Source organism: Halyomorpha halys, unplaced genomic scaffold (genome assembly GCF_000696795.3).
Source record: "Halyomorpha halys isolate HHAL.00 unplaced genomic scaffold, Hhal_1.1 Scaffold629.1, whole genome shotgun sequence".
NCBI classification, from domain to species: Eukaryota; Metazoa; Arthropoda; class Insecta; order Hemiptera; family Pentatomidae; genus Halyomorpha; species Halyomorpha halys.
This window is the reverse complement of record NW_027111602.1, coordinates 542,452-560,419: the sequence shown is the minus strand read 5'-3', so window position 1 is coordinate 560,419 and position 17,968 is coordinate 542,452. Positions and strand designations below refer to the sequence as shown.

General features: G+C 33.5%; 3 protein-coding genes across 3 annotated transcripts; 2 read left to right on the top strand and 1 right to left on the bottom strand.

Annotated features, from left to right (window-relative positions):
- Positions 1–881: 881 nt before the first annotated feature.
- Positions 882–1,945, bottom strand: LOC106684922 (protein C3orf33). The gene has a single exon (XM_014427295.3). The coding sequence runs from the start codon at positions 1,665–1,667 to the stop codon at positions 990–992; it is 678 nt and encodes a 225-aa protein (XP_014282781.1). The 5' UTR covers positions 1,668–1,945; the 3' UTR covers positions 882–989.
- An 841-nt stretch (positions 1,946–2,786) lies between these two features.
- Positions 2,787–3,317, top strand: LOC136796292 (uncharacterized). Its single transcript, XM_067049651.1, has one exon. It carries the CDS (start codon positions 2,787–2,789, stop codon positions 3,315–3,317), a length of 531 nt encoding a protein of 176 aa, XP_066905752.1.
- Positions 3,318–7,648: 4,331 nt separating this feature from the next.
- Vps20 (vacuolar protein sorting 20) lies at positions 7,649–17,792 on the top strand. Its single transcript, XM_014427323.3, has 6 exons — positions 7,649–7,847; positions 7,937–8,046; positions 8,125–8,248; positions 8,333–8,449; positions 9,981–10,128; positions 17,645–17,792. The coding sequence occupies exons 1-6, from the start codon at positions 7,782–7,784 to the stop codon at positions 17,710–17,712; spliced, it is 633 nt and encodes a 210-aa protein (XP_014282809.1). The 5' UTR covers positions 7,649–7,781; the 3' UTR covers positions 17,713–17,792.
- The last annotated feature ends 176 nt before the right edge of the window (positions 17,793–17,968 follow it).

Sequence of the window (17,968 nt, the reverse complement as noted above, 5' to 3'; positions counted from 1 at the left end):
TGTAAACCAAGTTATGATAATTAAAAAAAATTGAAAGACAGGAGATTGTTATTAGTACTATGGCAATATTTTCATTACTATGTAGAAATCATATAAAGTGTTTTTGTCCCTTTTAATATGTAGGATATGGAATTCTTTTTTGGAGGTATCTCTTCATTGTGGCCTGCTGATCAAAAAATAATTGTCTGGAGGTTCACCAACCAACATATTTAAGATTCCTTTGTAATTATGAAATGGTAATTAAATTACTTGGTGTAGTTATTGGTTGGATAATATCTTTAAAGATCAAACAGCAACATTACACACACCAGAAAAATGTAGTCTATGATAGTAGCTGCCGGAGACCACAGGAATGGATACAAGAAGTTGGGTTTTAACATTTAAATTTTTGGAAGAACTCCCGCAAGACCGTCAAGTTTTACTAAATAAGGATTTTTAAAGAATAACTATTGAATAAAATCCTCTAACAAAATTTAAATAAAATAATAATTAATACCAATCAGTATTTGCATCACATATAAAACAATTTACAAACTGCTGTTACTTAAGAGTGAGAACCTTAAAAAAGAAATACCCACCACTTAGTCTTGGTAAGAAGAAATTTTTACCAAAATAAGATGATTGTTATATAGTATGTTTGAATTGTAAATATTAAGTCAGTGTGACCTCTTTATTATGTAAGTCAAGGAAAGATGAGAAACAATGGTTAGGATAAAATATTTAAAAATCAGCCAACATGTTGAGATTTCAAGGATATCTCTTACAAGCTCTCATCCCTTCAAGAAAATAATAGCTAAAATTAAAATATTTGAACTGAAAAGCCACATGATAAACATCATAAAACTAATGAAGAGGGAGATCAAGAAATAAAAATATTAACATACTTCAAAAAGATACATATATTGTCTACAAAAATATATACTATTACAAAATAATTTTATAAATAACCTTATGGAATCCTTCAATACATATCTATATTTTAGTATCACTCATTTAAGTCTCAGTAAGAGTTTGCTTGGATTAAGTGCTGCAATTTTTGACAGTATAGAGTCAAATAGTGATGATTTTCTCTGCTTGTCCCACCATAAACCAGCTCCTTTCTTTTCTGCCCTATCTTCTTCTGAAAGCAGGCTTTTATAATATTTACCATATTCCTTGTAACTTTCTAATGAGAAATTATAAGGTGTAACACTAGCGAATCCAAGAGAAACTAAATGTTTTCCAACATTTCTCTTCTTCTGATAAACCATACAGCTTACATAACTAGGCTGTTTATGAAGCAAAACAAAGTCAACATTAGTACCAACAACTATTGTTTTAAGCCATGATATTCCATTACCTGATATATTTACACCTTCTATATCAACAAGTAATCCATTAGGCTTCCTAAAGCTGCTCATGAAGATGGGATGATGATCAATCACCAAAAGAGGTTTTGGAAAGTATTCTACTCCTAAAACTTTTCCATTGAGCTTAAGGTGACCATCCATGAAAGACCAGGGAATATCTTGTGGGGAAGTAAATTTCTTGAAAGGGCGAACACTTTTAAGTGCAATTCCTAGACCAAGTAATCCAATACCATAAATTCCTAATTTAACACCAACTATATTCTGCTCAAGAAGTTCAGTTGCACTTCTTAACCAGTCTTTCTTATAAGGATTCGTCATATCTGCCTTTCACGGAGGTGTTTTCATTAAAATTAAGTTTGTGATTTTTAATATTTACTTTTTCAAAGGACAAACCAACGACTTCATTGCTTAAAAATACAAAAATCAAATGTATGCAGCATCTGATTTATGATTAAATCAAAAATATCAATATAAATATTTTATGCGAATAAGTAATAAATAAAGCTTTTAATATCAATTTAATTTTCTATAAGTTCAGAGAGCGGTAGAAAAATCTCATGACCGTGTGACAATTTTGACGGGAATACAATAAACATAATCCTTCACGAACCCTTGTTCAAATGAGTACATATTTGGAGAAACTATTTAAAAAACCAAATCCTATCCTTCATTCCAACTAAGCAAAGCGGAAATCTTATCGTTAGCAATTTTTACAAAATTAAGTCATTCTTTTAAATTACCAAATAAATTAACTCCGCCAAAGGAAATAGCTACGCTAGGGCCATTACCAGTCCCAAGTCTGGATAAATGAGGAGGGTTAATTCAGGGGACGACTCCCCATGAATTGTAAAAACCATATTCTTACGAACATTCAATAAAGCCTCGGATGTAGGATTGATTCACAGCAACGATGTGGACCTCGGAAACGGACATATGAAATGGAATGTGCGTACTTCATACAGAGCTGGAGCTCTTAAAGAGCTTACTGATTTGTCACTGAAGGCCTTTTTGGACATCTTGGCAATACAGGAGATGAGATGGACTGGAAAAGATGATATAAAGAGCAAGAATTTCATAACGCTATATAGTGGAAGCGAAAATAAGCATGAATTTGGAGTTGCATTTATGGTCGCGAACCGAATAAAATCCTCAATCCTAGATTTCCAACCAATTAACGAAAGGCTATGCAAACTACGCATTAGGGGCCATTTCCGAAACATTAGTTTGATTTGTGTTCATGGCTCTACAGAAGAGAAGGATGAAGAGGAGAAAGACACTTTTTATGAGCAATTGGAAGAAGTATATAGTACTTGTCCCAGATACGATATGAAAATCGTGTTGGGAGACTTTAATGCATAGATTGGTAAGGAAAAGGAGCTGAGACCCACCATAGGAGCTCATAGCTTACACCGTAGAACTAATGAAAATAGGTACAGAATGGTAAGCTTTGCAGCATCGAAATCTATGGCTGTTATGAGCACTATGTTCCCTCATAAAAATGTCCATAAAGAAACATGGCACTCTCCGGATAGCACTACAGCAAGTCAAATTGATCACGTGCTAGCATCTTCCAACAACTTTAATTGTATAAATGATATAAGATCGTATAGAGAATATGATGTTAACACGGATCATTGCCTCATTATGATGAAACTCCACCAAAGAATAAAATGTACTGCAAAGAAACAACAAATCCGATACGAGCAGTGGAACACAGAAGGCCTAAAGACAGAGGAAATGGTAACTAAGTTTTCTGAGAAGTTTCATGAACTAGTCATAAACGGAACAGTTGGTGAAGCTATGGTGACAAGTGAAAGCAGGTGGAGGTGTTTCAAGGTAGGATTGGCCCAGACTGCTAACGAAGTGTGTGGAGAAAAAGCAAGACATCCTCGTAACTATTGGTTTGACGAACAATGTGTACAGGCAATCCAGAAGCGGAATGAAAAAAGATTAATGTGGATTAGTTAGAAAGACACGGCTCAGTTACAATGAGTACAAAGATGCCAGGATGCACACGAAGAGATTAGTTAGAAGCAAGAAGAAGGAAGCATTAAGGAAACAGATTGAGGGAACTGAAAACTCAAGAAGTAGAAATGAGTTCCGCAAGTTCTACACAATGGTGAATAACATTAAGTGTGGACCGATCAGAATAGCCAACCTAATCAAATACGACCATGGCAATATACTAATGCTAGAAGAAGCGCAAAAAAGGTAGCGGCAATATTTCAAGAGCTTATTGAACCCGAGAGAAGCAGAGAATTGTCTGGAAGACCGTGTACAATCACCAGTGGATATTAATGATGAAGATTTCAGAAGCCATTCCACCCGATGTAGAGGACATCGAAGACTTCTTGTCTAAACTTAAAAATAATAAATCACCCGGTAATGATGGTCTTCCAGCAGAATTGTTTAAAGCAGGGCATCACGAAGTCACCAGGGAACTACAGGACCTGATAGCTCAGATATGGGAAGAGGAAACCATACCCAAGGAGTGGAATGAGGCGGTAGTAGTGCCTATATACAAGAAGGGAGATTCAACGATATGCAGCAACTAAGGAGGGATTAGTTTGCTTAACACTACATATAAATTTTTTTCCATGTCCCTGTAGAGTAGGCTCCCTCCGTATGTTTAACAGAAATTGGGTGATTATCAAGTTGGGTTCTGCCCCAATAGGTCTACAATTGATCAAATCTTCGCCCTGAGGCAATGAAGATGAAGGAACAGCAGCAGATAACTTGGGTCTATTCATTGATTATCGGGCTGCCTAAGATACAATCGTAAGGAGTGAGCTCATAGTGGCTATGTATGAACTGGGGCTTCCTAGTAAACTCACCCGATTAGTAAAATGCACAATGGTGAGCACAACCTGCCAAGTAAAATCCTGTGGATTGTCAGAGCCTTTGGAAATGGAATATGGCCTAAGACAGGGTGACCCAATAGCTCCTCTCCTGTTTAATATCGCTCTACAAGAATTCATAAATAGAGCAGGAATAAATCAGGAAGAAACAGTATTCACAAAGATAACCCAAGTTCTGGCCTATGCAGACGACGTCGTCATCGTCGGTAGATCCCTATAGAGTGTCGGGGTTGGTTAAGTCTTAGGCGGTTCTCCAGCCTGATATCTACTTTACAGAAGGCCCTCGACAAGGCGTATTCATTATAAGTTAGGAACGGCCGTGCCAGATGAGAAGCCCTAGACACTGACGCAGGTAGAGGAGGTCTAGGTGAGAGAGTCTGAGGTATAGTAACAGTCCTAGTTGCCGAGATGAAGCGGACGGACTAGAACTGTCAAGAAAGGAGCCAGCTTACTAGTTTCCGAGATGAAGCGGACGGACTAGAGCCGAAGAGAGACGGGAAATTACACTGGTTGCCGAGATGAAGCGGACGGACCAGTATATCCGTTATGGATTAGGTTACAATCTTAGTTGCCGAGATGAAGCGGACGGACTAAGATTGCTGGAGAGAAGGAGAGGAGATAGGCCATCATCTTAGGTGAACGTACAGAAAAACAACAACTTTTGCGAGTATAGATTGACAATGAACTTCTCTATCTCAAGCAGTGTGTTCGCCACCAGTTCCATGACTAGACCCAGGTAAGGATATGGATCTAAGATCACATTAGGGATTTAGAGCCCCTTATTTATAGGCCTAGTCCATGCGGCTGTGACCGAGAATCGGTTGGTACATGTCTGCTTGAGATAGGTTCGTGCATTGTTTTGGTAACATTTATTATTCATTCTATTGACATTGTTAAGTATTAGGTACAGACATTAATGATATATAAAAATGAAAATATGTTTTTACAAAATGAAGTAATTTATAAATTTGAGAGCTTCGGTGAGACTCGAGGTGCAGCGCTCTGGTGAGTTGTGGGGGCACCGCTTGCTCCCTCTCGCTACAAGATCATTAGGACTGCTTTCGAAGCGATGGATGTCGAAGCAAAAAGGTTGGGCCTGCATATTAACGGGGAAAACCAAGATGTTGGGTAAGAAGCCTCTGGACCAGAGGCAGAGTCGCCTTGTCGGCTTCTCAAATTTCGAAGTGGTTAGAAGTTTTTCTTACCTTGGCTCTATTATAAATGAGAACCAGGATGAAGAAGAAGAAGTTAAAAGCAGAATTGCTGCTGGAAATAGAGCTTATTTCTCCATTTTGAGGCTAATAAAAAGGAAACTTGTTAGCCATACCACCAATTTCACCCTCTACAAAACGTTGATAACGCCGGTCGTCACATACGGTGGAGAAACTTGGACCCTAAGTAGTAAAAACATTAACCTGCTAGACAGGTTTGAAAGAGTAATTCTAAGAAGAATCTTAGGGCCCGTATGCGAGAATAATAATTGGCGAAGAAGGAAAAATGGTGAACTTTTAGGGCTCTATAAGGAATGTAGCATCTCCTCGTACATAAGGATACAGAGGTTGAAATGGCTTGGCCATGTTATGAGGATGAGCGTTGATGACCATACGTTCCGGATGGTGTGCGGCAGCGTGGTACACCAAAGGGCCGATGGAGAGATGCTGTGAGGCGGGATCTGCTACAACTGAGGATCCCAGTTACCCTCACAGAAGATAGAGAAAGATGGTTGGCGGCCGTTGAGCAGGTCAAGGGCAGCTTCATGCGGCTGTTGTGCCAGTAAAAGAAGAAGAAGAAATTATTCAAAATTCTGAATTTATCAAACTAGGTATAATAAAAAAATTATTATTTTTTTTTTAAATAAAAACATTTTGCTGATTTAGTTTAAGGATGGTGGGAGAAAAAATTTTAATTATTTTTTGCCATAGCATATAGCAATATTGATGAAAACATCTTTTCAGGATAAGACCAGAACTTTTTTCTTATTACCCCCGGCTTGTCATTTCTGACATTCTCGGGGAGGTGGAAGAGGTAGGAGGTGATATCTAGAGGTTACCAACCAATTCTAACCGTGGTGAGAGGGATAAGTTTAATTGGAAGGCTAATATAATTTGATTTACATGTGTCAATAATACTTGAAAACAAAGAAAAATAAAGTGTAGGATTGAAAGGTTAATGTTTTAAGTTTTATTTTATTTTTTAAATATACAACCTTCATTATCATATCAGAAACAATAATTTATTTATTCCTATCAAACTTTATATTTTTCCTAAAGGAAGTTCATTCGAATTAACTGTTCTGGGAAAATATTAATTGAAGAATTAAGAGAGTTACGGAAAATATAGTTTAATAAATTTTATATCCAGTCCCTACTTTTCAGAACAGTAAATATATTTTGGGATCCTTACTATTCATATTGAATTGTGTCAGTTTGAATAAAATAGGGACCTAAGCATCTCTTTTGAACGGCCTAATGAATTTTCACGGTTGATGATTATTGGAAATAGCATTTACTTATAGTCGGTTCTTATTTTCAATTAAATGAACATTTTTATAGATAATTACATTAATGTTGGAAATCCCTATTTACATCAACATAATGGAGCACTCCGGAGGCGTGTCCAATCCTCCACAACTTGACTTCATTTATGCTTAGAAGTAGAATATAACTATCATAATCTCCCAGGGTTAAATGGCATAGCTGTTGAAAACCAAACATTCAATAACTGCCTCAGGTCATCGGAACCCACACAGGGGGTATCACTTGTTGGAATCATAAAAGAAAAAAAAAAGCCTTTAAGATAAATAATGTTTTCTTATTAATAAAGAAACTGAATTAGAGACGAATTGAATGAATGATAATTTAAATATAAAGAAATATACAACTTCTTGGGAATTTTATTTTAAAATTTGTTCATTTGTTCGCCGGGACACCAAAGGGCGGAAACTGATACGGCTCACATTATATTATTACAGGAAGATCTAAACTGTATAGGGTGTTATCGATAATATTGAATTATTGATGATAGGGTGTTATAAAGTAATATTGAAACAAAAAATTTTACAGAAGTTCTAAAAAAATGTCCAAAACCCGCACGGTTGTTGTTTTTGTCTGGGGCTTTAGGGCGTAAAACCCACCCACGGTATTGGAGGGTATTTTTTCAAACTATCCAAGGATCAGAAGGACTTACCAAGACACTGAGCTAGAGTAGTGTAATTTGGACTGAAATTGTTTCATAGGAGATAACAGTATGTAAAATATTTCTAATTAATTCTTTATTTTTAAAAACAACTTTTTCTCTTCTGTTTCCCTCAACTCGAATATATGAATGAAATTCAGCTGAGTTTATTTTCTTATTGGAAATGATTTCACATTTCTCATTTGTGATTTGATTTGTCCAACCTCTTTGCCATAGATGTCTTAGGAACTTAGGAATGAAAGGTTATGTTATCAAGTGTCATGTAAGGTTATGTTAGATACATTATCTAACTGGACTTGCGCCAGTGTTTCATTGGTTACTCTTTAATGTATGAATAAGTTCTATCATTCGTTTTCAAATATTTCTTTATTTTTACACCATGGGTAATTTATTTGGTAGAAAACAAAAAATCAGTAGAGTTACAGACCATGATAAAGCAGTGTTAGTAGGTGTCTTTTTATCTTGCCTTCATTAAGTCTGCATTACATTTTGTTTAGATTTATTTTATTCGATTAATATAATAATTAATTTCAGCAAATAAAACAGCAGAGGGATAAACTTAAACAGTACCAAATTAGAATTGAAAGTAAACTTGAATCTGACAGGATTCTTGCAAAGAAACTGTTGAGTAATGGCCAGAAGGAGTAAGTCTTCTTTGTATATTTCTCCATGATCCAAACCTTTTTTTTAATGAAATGTTTATTTTTGTTTATTTTTTTAAGGCGTGCAAAATTATTACTAAAAAAGAAAAGATACCAGGAACAATTGTTGTTACAAACTGATGGTCAATTGGAGAATTTGGAAAAAATGATTCAAGACTTGGAGTATTCTAAAGTTGAAATGAGAGTAAGGGAGTTATTAGATCTTGGCAAAGTTTAATCCTTTAGTTGTCTGTTAAAATAAATGTTTATTTAATGAAATATTTTTCAGATATTGGAAGGCCTTAAAGTTGGGAATGAGGCTTTGAAGAAAATGAATGAGGCAATGAATATCGATGAAATTGAAAGGATAATGGAGGAAACTGCCGAGGGCATTGAAAAACAGAAGGTGAGGAATTGAGTTTATTTTTAACTTGGAAAATTTGTCCAATTTATTATTTTTTTATGGTTATATTTTACCACAATTAAGTATATTTTCTAATTTCTAGCTGACTATTTAGAGGCTTGAGCTAGGGATAATTTTTTTTTTTTTATGTTTGCCGTTTTTTGTATTCAACTTCCATTATTCGTATTGGTTTTATATATGTTGAACACGAGGATGGTGGACACAAATAAAATGTTTTTACTGTTCTTAGTGTTTTATTAGTTGCGGTTAAATAACATAAAATGTAACTGTAGTGAGAACCAACAACACACACAATCAAGCTTGATGGCAACCTATCGACTACTGTTATAAACGGTACAATCTATATATTCACAGTTTGTCACAGCAACATGTATAAAATAAAAAATGAATTTTTAAATCTCACTTTAACAATATATGCACTCTATTTATTTTTATTTCTTTGTTAACATATCTTTAGGAAAAGCTCCGATACAAATAGAGTTGGTATAGTGTTGCATGTTGTCTCAATTGTTAGTGAATAATTTTCAATTTTATTACAATTTAAAATGATCAAAAATATAAATGAATTAAAAATGAAAATAAAGCTGTATCTCATTGAGTTTAAATGTAAGTATTAAAAAATCTTAATGAACAATTCAGTAAAAAAGAAATTTAGCTCTGCCTGGATATGTATGGATACAGAAAGAAAAACATATAAAACTGAAATTATTAAAGAATAACAAAAAGATAATCCTTTAAACAAGAAGATAGAAGATAATATATACAATTATGCATGATAATTTGTTTTGTAATATGCTCGCTCTCCTCAATGTTCTTCTTTCAAACATTATTATTTAAAATGATAAGCTTTAATATTAATGTAACAACTAGATAGAACAATTGAAAAAGAAGAAATATAATTCTTAATTATATTGATGAAGTACTCACGATCGCACTGTAATTTTTTTTATTTTGAACTAGTACAATAAAGTGTTTGTTTTTGCTTAAGCTTTCCAGAGAAGACCTAAAAAGTTCTGGGCTGAGAATGTCAAAATTAATTTCTCATTGTGCCGCAAATTAATTATTGACTGACCCTGGTGGGAATTGAATCCACAACATTCTGGATCAGGCTCCATTGGACCCTTGCCACAACATGCTCAGCCATCATTTCCTCCATTGTACAGTATCTGGCTGATTAACTATTTATACTAAAGGATTTAATGTGAAAAATCTTATGTAAATGATAAATGTGCCTTATGATAGAAGTATTTGTCAAGGCTAATAACTCAGTCAGCTGTATTCTTTTATATCGAATAATTTGTAGTAAATAATACTGGTTATAATCTTTGTACATCAGACTATTAACTAATAAATAGTATAGATCTTCAGGCATTGTGGTTTTAATATGTCTAACTTTTCAGTCAGTTTAATTATGATTAATGAATGATTGGTTATAGAACATTATTTTAGTTATTTATTTACTGTGCAGTTAAATTTAAAGGATTGTTAATTTACTAGTTATTTTATTTTCTAGGAAATCAATGAATTGCTTAATGGTAAACTTACTGAAGAAGATGAAGAGGCAGTTGACCGAGAATATGAAGAGTTAATGAGACTTGAAAGAGAGCATGATGAAAAACAAATTATTTTACCTGAAGTGCCATCTGAGGAGCTTGAACCAGGCATGTTATTAGTAATTTTTATATGATTATTATCAGGGACAGAATTTTCATGTAATTAAAAATGTCAAATATGTATTTACACAAATTTTAGTAAATATGTAAATGAAATAAATTTATTTAATTTATACATTTCAAACAACAAACTGCTCATTATCAGAGAAGAAAGTTTGCAACTTGAGAATTTTTAAATCTTCAGAAGTAAAAATATATTATAAAAAGCCTTAGTACTAACTTTCAAAAGAGTCGATTCAGTTAAGATTTTATTCTTTCCACTGATGTTGGAAATTAGCTACTTGATTTTAGAGTGTTTATGAAATCTTGTAGTTTTGCCTAGATTCTGTTTCCTGAGCTGTCTGTAAAAATTACTCCATAATAAGTTTTATGTTTTTAAATAGAGGCACATTCTTTAATTCAAGTGGGAGAATTTTGAGTGCCATGACAGAATAATTTTTGGACATAAAAGCCAATTCCTTTTCAAAAATTTCTGAGCAATTTGGGAGTTTGAGATGTGCTTGCTACTTAGCCTCTCAATGAACATTATTTTGTTGAAGTTCTTGGAGTAGTATTTAGCAGTCTCCTACCAACTTCTCTGTCACAAGACTACTGGCTGAAGAGGTAGAGTCTGTTCAGAGTAATTTTCCTCAGTAAGAGTGAAGTTTTCCCTTGCATTGGAGCTTTTAAGTGGTCTTTTTTAACAAATAAAATCGACTAATCTATCTCCAGGAATTCAGATCCTACAGCTTCAGAAAAAAATATAACGTATGCACAAGGCATGTGACATGAAGTATTTTTAGCTTAAAAAATTTTAGGGATTTAGAAGTAGAACACCATTTGACAAAAAGTTGTATTAAAAAACCTGGTTGCTTGGCAATTTAGAAGAAATGGCTTTGAAGGGGAATCTGGACAGTCTGTATAACCTCTTATAATTTTAGGAATCACCTAGGACATTTTGTAAGGCCAACAAACCACAATAAGAGAATGTGAACTGATATTTGGAGGAATTATTTTTTATTTTTGTGCCCATCTTTATTCAAGTTCTGATGTAAATCACAATATGAAATTACAAACATGGAGTGAAGTGTGTGTAAATACGGGAAATATGTGTAAATTATGTGAAACATGTAAATTTATATAGGTTATAAATGATTTTAATTGATCCCAAATGTGCCAAAAATGAAAATTGAGTTGGTACCTAGTGGTTCTTTGTCAGTAAACAATATGTATTTATATGAAAATCTTAACCCTAATCATTACTTTTATTTATGTTCATAATTAGAACTTTAAAAGTCCAAATTTTTCTATATATTAGATTATGTGAGCTTATATTATATTACTTAATTTTTAGACATAACCTTTATATATTAAGTTATCTTCCCACCAGATTGTAATTTATATAGTTTTGAACCAACTAGAAAATAGTGAAAACCTTTATTTGATAGTAGATTAGATTACAGTTTTATTCAGGGCGATCAACATCTTGGTTGTTACGCCCTTTTTACTTTATTTGTCTTCTTGTCTCTGGCATTTGATAGGTGAATATAGATTGTTTTCTTTTAACACTGGTTGCTATTGGTAATTTATATTTTAGTATACTGTTGAGTTTCTTTCAGAACTTTTATGATTTGGTCTATGGATTCTACCAAGTCCTTTGGAGCCAATTCTATAGTACTAGGAATTTTATTATTTTTGAAGGCTTGACGAAATGATGTGGATTCTTCAATTATATGTTTTATGTATATCGGGGACTGATAGGTTTAGCATTTAGGTTGGTCCTCTTTTGTAATTAAGTGGATATGTGTTAATTTGGAATGTCCTATTCTCACTTGTGCAACAACCACTTCTTCTCTTCTGTTTCCCCTTATAGCACTAACCACTTTTGTGTGTTTTTAAAAATTTCTCAGCTTATTAGTGAGTGGAACCTCAGCCCACATTGAGCACTCAGTGTAGGATTCATTTTGTATTTTATCATGCAATGAGGGTAAAATATATGGGGGTATACAGGTTTGATTTTGGTGATGTAACTGTTCATGAGTTCCTGCCTCTGAAAAATAAGTGGATGTGTGTATGGAGTCTAAGAGTAGGAGACCGTTTGTTTTAGCTGAAGAATAAACCTCACAGCAGTAGTCTATCTTGGATCTTACAATACTTGTGTAGAACATGAGCATTGACTTCCTTTCAGCTTCCATTGTCACACCCGATTTGAGTATAGGAATGTCTACTATCAACTCTCTCCAAGCCTCGGGGTACGTGGATGTTTCCCAGATATTGTTGAATAACGAAAGAAGCTCTTTATTAGTTTCATAAGGAAAGTGTTTTATCATAACATTATGCACTTCATCTATTCCGGGTGAGAAGGATTTTATTTCATCTATTGCTGTTTGCAGTTCCCAGATTGTGAAGGGGCGATTAGAGTCCAGCTGAGATGAGCTATCTTGTGTCATAGATGGTGTATTCTATTCCCTGTTCTTCTCGATTATGATTATTATTTAAGTTAGAAATGCCTGCAAAATGATCCATGAGAGTTTCTGCTATTATTTTAGGATTTGAAATAACATCATTTTCGATTTTTATTATCGGGGTCTCTATATTGCTATTAACGACTATACTATGGATTTTTTGCCATACTTTTTTTGTTGGAATATTATAATTTATTGATTCTTTTCATAATATAATATTCTATGTATGAAGTCCAGGACCTTTTCTTTTTAATTTTTATAAGGTTTCTGACTGTTGCTTTTTGTTTTTTATATTTTATCACGTTGTCTTTACTAGGTTTTTGTTGAAAATCTTTGAGAGCTTTATTCTTTATATTAATATTTTTCCGGCAACCATTGTCAAACCATGGTGTATTATTTGTTTTAGGGTCCTGCCCTTGTTTTCAGCATTGACTGTAGGTCTGACTGTATTATATTATGTGTGAAGTTCTCTATTGTTTTCTTTACATTTTCTGGTCGATGTGTTTTGAATTTTTTTATTTGTCTTCCGAATTCCTTCCAATTAGCTTTTTCTAGTATCCATCTAGGATGTCTTTTGGTTTTAGGTATTGCGGTGCTGAAATATAATAGTGTTGGGAAATGATCGTCACAGGTAACTTGCGTAAAAAGGTTAGGTGAGATAAAAGTCTATTGTTGATGTTGATCTGGATCTTAGGCAGATATATGTGGCTTCTCCCATGTTTAGTAGAAGGGAATCTGCACTATCTACTATTCTTCTGATAATATTTCTCCTATTGGATGTTGCTAGGCTCCAAGTCTAATGCGATCCGTTCATATCTCCAAATACAATATAAGGAGGAGAAATCCTATTAATCAGTTGAATAAAAGCTGTTTCTTTAATCCTTTCCGTGGGTGGCAAATATATAACTGTACACAACAAATATGTAACTGTAGACCGTAATTTAACTTTTATGACTAATGCTTGCAAAGGAGTTGGATTTTATTTTCAGGTTCTATTGACTCGATTATGTTTGGGTCATTGATACTTTTCCGGCTTCTTTTTACCCTTTTAAGAATAGGAGATTTATCAGGTGGTTTATTCATTGTGTAGCAGTTTCTTTGATATTATTGTCGGCTTGAGTGGCACAGAATATTAACTAAAAACTATTTACAACTATTAACTGTTAAGAATAAATTTAGAGAACTATTGCTATCACTTATCTGGGCAAATTTTTGTCATATCTATCTCATCTATCCATTGGTGGATTCTCTTCAAATTTCACAAAAAGCTTCCTTGATACTAACTCTTTCACTTGGTAGTACTATCTAAGACAACATGACAATCATTAGGTGGAATTGTAATGGAATAAGGACTTAATATGAGGAAATGAAAATACTTATAAAAGACAACAGCCCTGTCTTATTATGTCTACAGGAAACAAAATTAACTTCTAAACTAAATTTAAGAATAAGAAATTATTGTATACACAGAAAAGACAAAGAAATGATGAAGAGGATATAGCACATGGAGGAGTTACTATCACAGTAAAAAAAGATATATATTCAAAAAAATTGGAAATCCAAACTCCTTTGCAAGCATTAGTCATAAAAGTTAAATTACGGTTTGCAGTTACATATTTGTTGTGTACAGTTATATATTTGCCACCCACGGAAAGGATTAAAGAAACAGCTTTTATTCAACTGATTAATAGGATTTCTCCTCCTTATATTGTATTTGGAGATATGAACGGATCGCATTAGACTTGGAGCCTAGCAACATCCAATAGGAGAAATATTATCAGAAGAATAGTAGATAGTGCAGATTCCCTTCTACTAAACATGGGAGAAGCCACATATATCTGCCTAAGATCCAGATCAACATCAGCAATAGACTTTTATCTCACCTAACCTTTTTACGCAAGTTACCTGTGACGACCATTTCCCAACACTATTACATTTCAGCACCGAAATACCTAAAACCAAAAGACATCCTAGATGGATAATAGAAAAAGCTAATTGGGAGGAATTCGGAAGACAAATAAAAAAATTCAAAACACATCGACCAGAAAATGTAAACAAAACAATAGAGAACTTCACACATAATATAATACAGTCAGACCTACAGTCAATGGTGAAAACAAGGGCAGGACCCTAAAACAAATAATGCACCATGGTTTGACAATGGTTGCCGGAAAAATATTAATATAAAGAATAAAGCTCTCAAAGATTTTCAACAAAAACCTAGTAAAGACAACGTGATAAAATATAAAAAACAAAAAGCAACAGTCAGAAACCTTATAAAAATTAAAAAGAAAAGGTCCTGGACTTCATACATAGAATATTATATTATGAAAAGAATCAATAAATTATAATATTCCAACAAAAAAAGTATGGCAAAAAATCCATAGTATAGTCGTTAATAGCAATATAGAGACCCCGATAATAAAAATCGAAAATGATGTTATTTCAAATCCTAAAATAATAGCAGAAACTCTCATGGATCATTTTGCTGGCATTTCTAACTTGAATAATAATCATAATCGAGAAGAACAGGGAATAGAATACACCATCTATGACACAAGATAGCTCATCTCAGCTGGACTCTAATCGCCCCTTCACAATCTGGGAACTGCAAACAGCAATAGATGAAATAAAATCCTTCTCACCCGGAATAGATGAAGTGCATAATGTTATGATAAAACACTTTCCTTATGAAACTAATAAAGAGCTTCTTTCGTTATTCAACAATATCTGGGAAACATCCACGTACCCCGAGGCTTGGAGAGAGTTGATAGTAGTCATTCCTATATTCAAATCGGGGAAAAAGAAGCTACAACCCAACAGTTACTGGCCAATATCACTTATCAGATGTTTGTCAAAACTCCTGGAGAAAATGGTTAACAGACGACTGATGTGGGTCACTGAAAAATTTAGCCTCTTGTCACCTATACAATATGGTTTTAGGAAAAGCAGATCGACTATAGACCAGCTTGTAACAATGGAAGCTGAAAGGAAGTCAATGCTCATGTTCTACACAAGTATTGTACGATTCAAGATAGACTACGGCTGTGAGTTTTATTCTTCAGCTAAAACAAACTGTCTCCTACTCTTAGACTCCATACACACATCTCAATTTTCAATTTACCTCCTGTAAATTATCTCCCTCCGAAACTAACCTTTAAAATGCATGCTATCTTTATGAAAATCATATGATCACCTCTATTTGATAGTATATTGGCCTCGGTTGAAATATTATGAATGCTTTTTTATGTTAGCTGTTGTTAAAACAGTGAATTTTACTTTCTTTTGTAAGAGTTGCACCATATAAAGCTTTGATTCCAAATTAGTGGGTCACAGAAGTGCTGTTCAACACATATTTGATGAGGACTTTTTGTTAAAACTGACCTTTCTTGATATTTTAGTGTAAGTTAAAAGGTATCGAAAGTTAAATGCACCATATTAAAAATGCCTCAGAATGCATTAGAGCACCCTCTTTGTCCCAGATTAGGAATGAAAATGGTCTGTGAATGGTTCAATATCGGCCTTAGTGGTTCCTGGACTTCTATCATTTGGAATCCACTGATATAAAGCATGTATATAAAACAGTATGAGAAAGGGAAAAATATCAAATGGTTGGTCAGAATCACATATCAAACTATGATATAATACTTATAAGCCAGACAACTTACTAACTCAGGAACTACCATCAAAGGTGGAAGTTGTCTAGAGAAACAGAATGAAACAGAACATTGAAGGGAAGCGATGTTGATACCATAAGGGATGGAAAGCTATCATGATTAATCTGTTAAAGTTGGTATCGGAAAAAATGTCCTAAAATGTGTGTTTTAAAATTATTAGAGAGAGAGGAGCTTTGTGATGAACTCATTCCTTTAGTTATAAAAGACATCAATGAATTATTGGTCAAAATAAAGAACAGTAAATTATCTGGTCTAATCGGTTTACTTTTGGAACTGTTGAAAATGGCTGGATATGGATTGATAAAAAAAAAAATCTCATAAACAGGTCTTAGAAGAGGAATTATGTTCTACAACATAAGGCAAGAAAGGTAGGTTATCTTACAGTTTACCAATCTATTCCTTCCTGAGCCAGTTAGTCGAGATTTGGTCCATCACAAATTCTAAGGCAACCTACCCAGGCTGGAATCAATCCAGTAGTGCTTCTGGTACGAGAATGCTAAGTTAGTTCCTAAATGTGCTTGGGCACTAGTCTCCATTAATGCTTAAAAAACATACAAAAATGGCAGTGGAATTGTGATATAGATCGAGACCTTTAACACGTTGACTGCCAACTACTAGTTATCTCGTAGTTGGTGTTATTACCTGTGATCCCAACCTTCGAGATAACTTGTAGTTTGCTTACTTGGCTTAACTGACCAAACTTGAATTGGCTTCCTAGACTGAAATCTTGAGAAGTACTGTGGCAGTCAATGTGTTAAAATTAATTCAACTGCGAATTTTCGACTCAATGGGGCTGTGGAATTGTGCAAAATATTAAAAGCTGTGGAAAAAAAAAATGATTGGATATGGAGAAAATGCTGAGATCTCCAAAAAACACTTCTCTAACAATATCTCAATTTACATAGTAATTTTCAGCCTCCTAAATAAATTTTTAGAGTGGCTAAAATGGAGCACAATGTCCTGAATACTGGGAAAAAAATCTGAATAGGAATAAATTTTTATTGAAATTCACCCTCTCTTTTATAGCATTGTTGTGCCTTGAAAATAACCCTGCATATCAAATTTCACCTCATTATTTGATGAACCTTGAGGCTTAAAGGTTTATCATATTTATATTAAATATTTTTGTGAGATATTCTCTAAACTCTGTGTCCTACGAGTTATCATATACAGGTATAAAATATACCTCCACATCTTTCCAATGACCTTGGTTGCAATGTCAAAGACTTATTTTCTGGGAAATTATGAATAAAAAAATAATTAAGTCCCACTTTCTATTTCCATTGTATATTAATTTTAACTTTGATTGCTCTTTGAATTTTAATATTTTTTTCTATATTTACCAATTTGAGTTGTTTTAATGTTTTTTTTTTTTTTTTTCAGAAGTTGAACAAAAAGAGAAAAAAAAATCAGAGAAAGAAAAGGCTAAAAAGATTGCTCTTGAGGCTTAATTATTTGGTGGACAGAATTCCTGTTGCTGAAAGTGTTATACTTTAAAATAAGAATATAAGTGTTATATTCCGAGAAGAAATATTCATCTTTTTTTTTTTTTATAAACACTCATGAAAAGTATTTTATTTTATAATTGAGAAGAGATTTTGATGTCTATTGTTCATCTTAAAATTTATATAAACTACCAAAGTTATTTTTGCTAAGTATATATGATTATATATGTATATATTTGTAAATAATATACAATTGTTATTA

Bases quoted from the DNA above. Each gene is read 5' to 3' on its own strand.
- LOC106684922 (XM_014427295.3), bottom strand. From the start codon at position 1,667: ATGACGAATCCTTATAAGAAAGACTGGTTAAGAAGTGCAACTGAACTT.
- LOC136796292 (XM_067049651.1), top strand. From the start codon at position 2,787: ATGGTAAGCTTTGCAGCATCGAAATCTATGGCTGTTATGAGCACTATG.
- Vps20 (XM_014427323.3), top strand. From the start codon at position 7,782: ATGGGTAATTTATTTGGTAGAAAACAAAAAATCAGTAGAGTTACAGAC. The intron at 7,848-7,936 runs GTAGGTGTCTTT...AATTAATTTCAG, and splicing joins ACCATGATAAAGCAGTGTTA to CAAATAAAACAGCAGAGGGA. The intron at 8,047-8,124 runs GTAAGTCTTCTT...TATTTTTTTAAG, and splicing joins TTGAGTAATGGCCAGAAGGA to GCGTGCAAAATTATTACTAA.